This window comes from Anopheles darlingi, chromosome X (genome assembly GCF_943734745.1).
Source record: "Anopheles darlingi chromosome X, idAnoDarlMG_H_01, whole genome shotgun sequence".
NCBI classification, from domain to species: Eukaryota; Metazoa; Arthropoda; class Insecta; order Diptera; family Culicidae; genus Anopheles; species Anopheles darlingi.
In genome coordinates this window covers 891,303-900,000 of record NC_064873.1, presented here as the reverse complement: position 1 = coordinate 900,000, position 8,698 = coordinate 891,303, and the positions used below count along the sequence as shown (strand labels likewise).

The 8,698-nt window shown below is 52.7% G+C and overlaps 2 protein-coding genes across 4 annotated transcripts in view; one reads left to right on the top strand and one right to left on the bottom strand.

The window, feature by feature from the left end:
• LOC125949137 (uncharacterized) overlaps positions 1–3,654 on the top strand; it is a 55,477-nt gene extending 51,823 nt beyond the window's left edge. For all 3 annotated transcript variants that reach the window (XM_049675899.1, XM_049675907.1, XM_049675891.1), the window contains one exon: positions 1–3,654. This exon is cut by the window's left edge and continues 4,355 nt beyond it. In XM_049675899.1, the coding sequence (XP_049531856.1) occupies positions 1–2,152 (2,152 nt within the window). In that variant the 3' untranslated portion in view covers positions 2,153–3,654.
• A 926-nt stretch (positions 3,655–4,580) lies between these two features.
• LOC125951940 (leucine-rich repeat flightless-interacting protein 2-like) lies at positions 4,581–8,453 on the bottom strand. Its single transcript, XM_049681131.1, has 7 exons — positions 8,244–8,453; positions 6,478–6,831; positions 6,042–6,405; positions 5,851–5,982; positions 5,583–5,743; positions 5,106–5,377; positions 4,581–4,991 (listed from the first exon to the last, which is right to left on the bottom strand). Exons 1-6 carry the CDS (start codon positions 8,451–8,453, stop codon positions 5,336–5,338), a joined length of 1,263 nt encoding a protein of 420 aa, XP_049537088.1. The 3' UTR covers positions 4,581–4,991; positions 5,106–5,335.
• Positions 8,454–8,698: the final 245 nt, after the last annotated feature.

The following is an 8,698-nucleotide window of genomic DNA, read 5'->3' as shown; positions in this document are numbered from 1 at the left end:
CCCTTCACCGACAGTGCAGCACGGTGGGGCGGACTATCCGCTACCATCACCGGCGCCACCATCACCGACCCCTAAGGGTCAGCTGGTTGGTCAGGACGGTGGTGTGGATGAGGTCGACTGTTCGATGGTGGCCGCAGCGTACCGGATGCAGTTGCCGAAGCCCCGGTACGATATTGCGCAGAGCCAGATCCAGGAGGAGATACGCGAGGTCGAGATGCTGAACCAGGTCGTCCAGCAAACGCTCAACAATGGGGTACCGAGTACGATGGGTTGCGGTCAGGGCGGTGTACCACCACCACCCAAGTCGGCACTGGGCAGGACGAAGAAGAAGAGTGTCTCGTTCTGCGATCAAGTCATTCTCGTTGCGACGGCCGACGAGGACGAGGACGATGGTTTCATTCCGAATCCGATACTCGAGCGTGTCCTCCGAACGGCCAACGGTGGTAGCGGGGCAGCCGGTGACAACGAGTCCGTCACCAGCGATTGGTTGCATGCGGGCGTATCAGAGGCCATACCTGGGCCGGCTGGTGGCCACCTGCCTCCACCGGCACTACCACTCACCAGCAACGGCAACAGTGTGGCGGCGTCGTCGTCAGCTGGTGCACATGAGCGGCTGCCAACCCTCTCGACCAGCATCACGTACCATCCGATCAAGGCGGCGGCGGCGGCCACAACAGCACCAGTAGCACTACCATCTCCACCGTCTTCGGTCATCGGTCATCAGTCACCATCGGTCGTTGGCTCGAGCGGTCCAGCGGCGTACTCACTGGCGGCCGATATGCACAAGCAGAACCTCGAGATCCAGCGGCAGCTGCAGCAGCAACAGCAGCAGTACTACGGTGCGACCAGCAACACTACCGAAAGCTATCAACAGCAGCAACAACAACCGCTGCAGCAGCAGCAGCAGCAGCAGCAAACATATTCTGTCATCCCTCTGAATTCTGCCGGTTTCAAGACGCATCAGTTCTTGTCGACCTTACCGAAGGTGCAGGCTCTGCGCGATCAGCAGCAGCAGCAGCAGCAGCAGCAACAACAACAATATGCGCAACAGGCCCAGCAACAGCAGCGACTGTATGGTAGCGATTCGGGCAGTGAGCTCAGCTACGATGGTCGCAGTTCTGGTTCGCTCGTAGCTCCAACATCACCCTACATGAGCGTACCGTATCCACACGAGCTTCATCTGCCAGTGCAGCAGCAACAGCAGCAGCAGCAGGCCAACATTGGCTATCAGACCGTATCGGCTTCGCCAACAACCATCACCACCAGCACGAGCGCCGCTTCGGTGGCGAACGGTGCACCGGCTCTACCTCTCGGCATCCGCCAGAACCTGGCCACCATGCTGCAGCAGCAGCAGCAACAGCAGCAACAACAACAACAAGGAGTAGGTGGCGCTGCCACCTTAATGCGCTCCTCACCAAGCGGCGGAATCTCAATGGCAGCAGCAGCTGCTGCATCAGGCGGTGCAGGAATGCAAAGCGTCTACCAGAAGCCACCTCTTCCACTAACCAACTACAACCAGCAACAGCAGCCACACCACACGCCCTACAACACTTATGCTCAACAGCAACAGCAGCAGCAGCAGCAGCAGCAGCAGCAGCAGCTAAGTAGCTCACCCTATCAGCGGCTTCCACTAGCGAACGGGTACGAGATGAGCTCATCGACGTCTTCACCATACCACGAGCTATCAGCAGCACATCATCAGCAGCAGCAGCAGCAGCAGCAACTGCATCCAGCCTTAGGTATCCTTCAGCAACAGCAGCAGCAGCAGCAGCAGAAACCTCCGCAGAAGAAGGTGAGCTTCGAACCCGGTACCAAGGGAGGCGGAGCTGATGGACCATCCGGCTCACCGTTACCACCTCAGCAACAGCAGCAGCAGCAGCAGCAGCAGCAACAGGTGCCCTCCCTCCAGATGATGCCACTCGAGGTGCAACAGCAGCAGCAGCAGCAGCCGCTATCGAACATCCTGGGCCTGCCACCGACGCGTGTTGTCCCGATAGCGACCTGCAATGGGAACGCGATCGTTAAACCATCGGCCAAGGCAGTCCAGTGTAACCTCTGCCGCAAGAAGCACTGCATTCTGCCGGCCATCTACTGTGCCGACTGCGAGTCCTATCTGGCGCGCTTCCAGCTGGCCGGTGCCGGTCGCCGCTAGGGGACGTGAACGTGACGAGCAAACTGCTCAGCTCAGCGGCTGTTGTAGGGGGGTTTTGTTTAGTTGCTTTTTTGTTTCATTTTTGTTTTAACGTTAGGTGTGCGTGGCGCGTCCGGTGGTCTGTGATAATTGAAACCAAGAGCTGAAAAAAGGCGTACTGCGCGACTCGCTGCTGCAATCCACTGCAACGTTTTTGTTTGCAACGTTCAATGGAGAAGCGTCGCCTGCGGAAGGAGGTGAAGGAGAACCAGCTGTTGCCCAGCAGCAGGTGGTTGCTGGGCTGGGCTGGGCGGACTAAAGCATACATATGGTTCTTCGCGCTCCGCTATATCGGATGCATCAAATGCGGTTCCGTTATTGAAGCGTTGGCCCGCTGTGCTGGTGAGCAGGGGGGGCCTGCCTTGCGATAGAGAGAGAGAGAGAGAGTGCCTTACCTGGACCTGGAGGAGATTCCGGGGTCTATTAGTAAAATTAAATGATTGTTGGCACCATCAATGGGCCTACTGCTGTAAAGGTAGTCAGTTTAGGAAAGTGAAAAGAAAAGCAAATTGTAATAAATATAAATGCAAGCGCTGTTAACGTTAACGAAAGCGCATGTCGAATTACTAAGTAGTAGGTACCGCTAGCGCTCCACAGGCATGGGTGCATTAGGGTTAAGGAAGCAAGTTAGTGACGTTACATTAGACAAAAACAAAACAGACGTACACCGTGCATAGATACGGAAAACGGTGGAAGTAGCAGCAACAGTCGTAGGGGGTGTGCCATGTTCTGAATGATGAAGTCTAGGAGAGGGAGAGTGAGGAGAGTGAGACGAAGAAATAGAAGAGATGGAGAGGATGGACCCGCGGAGAAGGCTTCGGGGTCTGTTCTTCTTCTTCTGTTACTTCTTCACTGCTTCAAATTTTAAAAATCCGTTCTTAGTAGTTAAGTTTTAAATCTAATATTAGAGCGAGGGGGGATTAACGTTCACCCACCGCCCCTCCCACTCACACACAGAGGGAGGGGTGGTGTGCTACTCCATACGAGACATTCCACTAGGATTAAGGAAGCTTTTGCATCTGTGTACGGATGTGTGCGTGATTTGTGTATCACTCGAACACATTCACTCGGACACGCACATGTACGCAGAAGCAATTGATACACGTAAGCTAATTAATATTGTTTTTTTTTTAATTTTCAAACTTTACCTTATCCCTCCCCACTCCCCCCGTTAATCATCATTCTTTATTATTTTGCTCTCAGTTTCATCCCGTTTTACTCCTTTCCCCGCTCCCGCCTCTCTTTTTCCGTAGGTTCTTCTGCGTGTTAAGCGCAGCATCAATCAAGCAGAAGAAGAATGCCCAGCATGCCCGCTAGCACGATCGAGCGATCGTATTGCGAAAACCCCATAGAGAAGTAGTAACGCGTAAGGATTTTATAACGATTTTTGAAATGACATAAAAAAAACAAACAAACAACCCAAAACGGTTGGAATTCAAATTGAACATTTGCTAATAAAAGTTTGAATTTATTTCCAGAAAACAAACAAACCGATGGTTATGTGTTTTTTTTATACCTTATGACAATCCGAAATGCGCATGCGTTCTTTCATTCATGTTTTCGGATGATTGCTTGCCCAACAGAATAATCAGTGCGATCAGAGATTGGCTTCATTGCAGTATTGATTTTTATAAATAAACGGTTTTAATTCAGTAAAACATTGAATTGCATTAATTTACTACGACTGTTATAAATATTTTGCTGGTAAAAATAAAAAAAGTAATGAAGAATATAAAACTTTTAGGAACAATCACTACCACGTGCAAGGTGGGTGTGTGTGTTGTACGCCCATTGGTCATTCGCTCGCTCGATTCGCAGTCGGAAGTACTATATATTACATTGCGCATTGTTTGGAGACCAAGGAGGACACTTCTTAGTCACTTCCTTAACGCTTGAAAGAGTTGCGATGCGATGGTCGATGGGCCAACAGTATCGCTAGATGACTATCTCCTCGTTCCAGAGAACCGTATATCCGTTGCGTATTATACCAGATCTACTATGTCTATAGTCAGCAAGGGTTTCGCAGCCGCTTCCTTTGCCGCTGTTTTAAATTATCCTCCTAGAGTCGTACCGCAACAGCTAACCTTACGACTGCTACCCCTCCCCCTCTTTCCCGCGCTCTCTTCACCAGCAGGTCTGCTAAGCGGTCCTGGTGGTGGTTAACTTTGGTACCAAGTAAGAGAACACATCAATTTGGTGTATTTAACAATTCCATTTGGTATTTGCCGGCCATTGGGCGTAGCTCATTGTTGGCAGTTTTTAAGTCGATGGCTCGCCAGCCAGCAAAACCCACCAGACGCTGAACCTGAACCTGAACCGTATTCGGATCGGATTCTACCGCTGCTTCATCTTTGCCCTCAGAAAAAGGGGGTTTTTAATAGCTATTACGTCAGTTAGAATAATATATATGTATAGATTCGAATTAAAAGTAGTAATAGTAATCCCTGTCTCCATTTGCCATTCCACTCCTTCTTCTCTTCCGTCTCCTCCTTCTTCTTCTACTCCTCCTACAAGCTTGCTTCGCGTTTTTTCTACCTCCTAAACTCGATCTGTCTTTTTCCTTTTTTTCAAATACTACTTATGTTTGCTAAAGGTGGGCGCTGTGTCGGTGCACAGCCTAGTAAAGTGATAGTTCATCTCTTCCTTTCTCTTCTCCCCTTCACAACTACTCTACCAGTCGCCACCCTACCCTACGGTGCACTCCGGCCACAGCGCGGTTAACATCAATCCAACATCAAGTAACGGGCGCTCCAGGCGCTGCATCAGAGTGTTTTTCGGATGGCTCGAGCTCCTTCACGTGCTATAGTTGTTGTTGTCAGAAGAAAAAGAGAGGGAGAGAGAGAGAGAGAGAGAGTAAAAAGATTAGTAAAAGCAGGTAGGCCTGAGCACCGCACCGCACCCCCACCCCACGTACCAGAGATTTGGATGGAAATCCCCTTATTTTGCGCAAACTCTGCGCAACCTGGCTTCGGTATGCTCGTGGGTCCGAAGCACTGGGCCCGAGCTGGCGATGGGGACGACGACGAGGGATTGGCCGAAGGGACTCCCCATTAACTCCTGGCACACGATCTTACGCGATTTCAATCCTGAATAAATCCTACATTGTGACATCATCATCATCATCGAGTCGAGTCGAGTCGGTGCTTACTGACAGTGGCACTCGTCCCAAAACTGCGCTACGGTGGGCTGTTGGATGGTAGAAAAGGAAAATGTCAGTCAGAAAGATAGTAAACGTTTAATTTAACCGGAACAGCACAACACGGACGCGCTAGTACGAACAGAAGAAAAAACAACCCGGAAACAAATATCTACATCTCCTCAACCAACTTCCAACTTCATATTTTCACACACACACATACACAGCTACTAGCCTGCCACTTCGACATCTTACCTCATGGAGCACCCTTTCCGTAGCCTTCGGTCCCGCCCGCTCGACTGCCTCCAATTTGTCCCGGAACTGGACGATCTGTTTAGCGAAGCTTCCGTTTTCGGTGGCCAGCTGGCGCAGGCGAACGCGCTGTGCACCGACGACCAGCCGTTCGGTGGTCTCATCTGTTGTGTTGTGTAGAAAAACCGCAACCGCGCAACCAAATTACAAATTACATTAGCATTACATTACAAACGACGACGGCTGATCGTCTGTCTCTCAAGAGACTTACGCAAAGCGTTCTCGTTCAGCATCTCTTCTGGCTGGACCCTCTGGGCTTTAATGGTGTTCAGCTCGTCCAGGGCCTCCTGGAGCTTCGTTTCCAAGCGCGCTTTCTCCTCCGCGAACTTCGACAGCCGTGCATCTGTTGAAGAATAGCATTGTATTAAAAATAAAGGGCGAAGCAGCAAACAAAACACCTACCTAGTGACCCCGAAACGGAGCCCAACAGTTCACTGTTTTCCGCGGACAGAAGCATCCGCCGGGCATCGCTCCCATCCTGGTTCTCGATGCTCACGATCAGCAGCCCGTGCTGGGTGATGAGTGCGTCCCGCTCCTGCACCTGCCCATTCGCGAGCCGCAACTCCTCCTGGAGCTTTTCGAGGTCCCGCTTGAGGCCGCTGCATTCCTTCAGCTTTTCCCGATTTTCCCGCTGCAGCTGGCAATGTTTTTCCAGCGTCTCGTCCAGCTCATCCCGGAGCAGCTCGTTCTGGTAGTTGACGGCGGTGTTCTCGTTTTCCAGTTCCGCCTTTTTGATCATACTTTCATTGAAACAGTCACTCAGCTCCTGTTGGGGGCGAGAAAAAACCAGCCAGTCAGTCAGTGAGAGAGAAATAAAGAGAGGGAGGGATGTACATACCTTCATGTTGGTCGACAGGGTTTGCATCGCCTCGCCCTTGTCGCTGACCGGTAGCGTCGTGTGGTTGATCAGCATTGTGGTGCATGTATTGAGCAGCGCGACCGCACGTGCAATACGAGCGCTCGTCGTGTTGGCGGCCGACGGCGCAGCTACGTTGGTCCCGCGTGTCGCTTTGCCAGCTGCAGCAGCAGCAGCGGCGGAAGGTGCACCAGGGACGCCAGAGGCCTCTCCACCGCCTGCTTCATGCTGCTGCTGCTGCTGCTGCTGCTGCCGTTGATTGCGCTCCAGCTCGAGCATCCGGATCTCGCGTGCTTCGGCCCGGGCCTGCCGTACGGCCGCTAGTCTCGCCTCACCCTACGTGTGTGTGTGTGTGTGTGTGGCCAATTTTTCGGCGCAGATAAACGCAGACGACGAGATGAAAGCAAAGAGAGAAATTGTCAATCATCAATCATTAGATCATATATTGGCAAAACAAAAAACACTTAAAGATTAAAGGGATGATCACCGCTCCCTCCATTTCTTCCATTCCTCCCTCTCTTCGAAGAGAGGAGAGACAGAAGAACATCCAGGAAGAGAAGAAGAAGAAGACGAAGAAGGTGATGATGATGAAAAGTGGGAAGTGAAAAGGGGGAAAAGAGATTATCCTATCCGATAAAACACCCAAAACCAAAAATCGCCTCGAACGACGCCCCTTTGCGCCTCTTCCGCGATGACGTCAACGCACCTCACACACACACACGCACGCACACGCAGTTCAGCTACTTCCGGTTCCGAAGGTGGAAAGATGACCGAGACCTCCCCGCGGGGGGGGGAGTTATGCAATGGAATGGTGCTTTCGAGGGGGTTGTTGGGGGACCAAACCACAGAAACAGGAAGCCAAAAACGACCCGCACACACACATACACACGCGCACTAGATAGATGCACGAGACGCGATTCTTTTTCACGCACGACGTCGCCGTCGTCGTCGCCGTCGTTGCCTTTTGCATGCGCCAAGCGCGCGAACCACCGGTTGACTGACTGATCGCAGGGCACTGAAGGGTAGGTTGATGCGCCCACCGCTTTTCGGCCTGGTTGGGCCTGGTTGGGCGTGCCCATGGTGGTGGTGGTGGTGTGTACGCCTCGTAAGATAACGCGTGCGCGCACACGACGCATCCGACGACGACGACGACGACGAGGACGTCGGTATGCAGTTCGTTATCTGATAGCGATCTGATTGGTGGTGGTGGTGGTGGTGGTGGAAGAAGGTAGAAAGGGGTGGTGTGGGCTCGGTGCGGTACCCCAGGTGAGAGCATGCATCAGCATGCATCATCGTCATCGTCGTAGAAAAAAAAAACACAGACACACTCATCGTCGTCATCGTTATCGTCGGCGTCGGTTGGCTGTCACTGGCTGCTTATACCAGTCCAGAATAGAGGGGGGGACGAGCGAGACGATCTGTAAGCCGATCCAGCCACCCTTCCTTTCTTCAGGCCTCCCCTCCCCCCCCTCGATAGCGTCCGATATCCGAATCCGATATCGGATCGGATCACCGGAACGGAACGGTGCACATATCAATCCCCCCTTATTATCAGCTCTCTCATTAGCAACACCGCGCAGCATCCAGGATGCACACACACACACACACACACACGCATTTTCCTCGCACGAACGAACAAACAAACAAACAACCGGAGGAACACTGGAAAGGAAAGTGGAAGTGGTCGAAGGAGGGAGCGTGCCACTGCCTACCAGGTAGTAGTGGTTACTACTACCTTCGCTACTTACATAGTGCCAGGTACCGCCCTTCACCGCCAACCGACTCGGTTGGCCGGACTCGGCCCGCTCGAGACAATCGCTCAGCGATGGTCCGGCCGCCGGTTGCTGTTGCTTTTGCTTCTGCAGCAGCACCGCAAACCGGCCAACCGCCACCCCTGCCACCCCTGCCGCCGTCGACGGCGGCTCACACTGTACCACCTTCTGCTTGATTTGCACCATCGGGTGGTGGTGTGGCCAGAGAGGGGTGGGTAAGTAACTTTGGCAGCGAGCGGCGCGTCGCGTGCGCACAAAAACGCAGGACGAAGAGGCACGCGCGCGAAACTCTCTCTCTCTCTCTCGCTCTCTCTCTCTCTCTCTCTCTCTCTCTCTCCTCTCTCTATGTCTCTCTGGTTGATGCCACTCGGCTACTCCTGGTGTCCTGTGCCTAGTATACGGCACACACACGCACACACACACACTGACTG

Coding starts and splice junctions, on each gene's coding strand:
- LOC125951940 (XM_049681131.1), bottom strand. CDS start 8,453: ATGGTGCAAATCAAGCAGAAGGTGGTACAGTGTGAGCCGCCGTCGACG. Junction 5,983..6,041: donor CTCCGTTTCGGGGTCACTAG/GTAGGTGTTTTG, acceptor ATTCTTCAACAG/ATGCACGGCTGTCGAAGTTC. Junction 5,378..5,582: donor CGGAAAGGGTGCTCCATGAG/GTAAGATGTCGA, acceptor ACCATCCAACAG/CCCACCGTAGCGCAGTTTTG.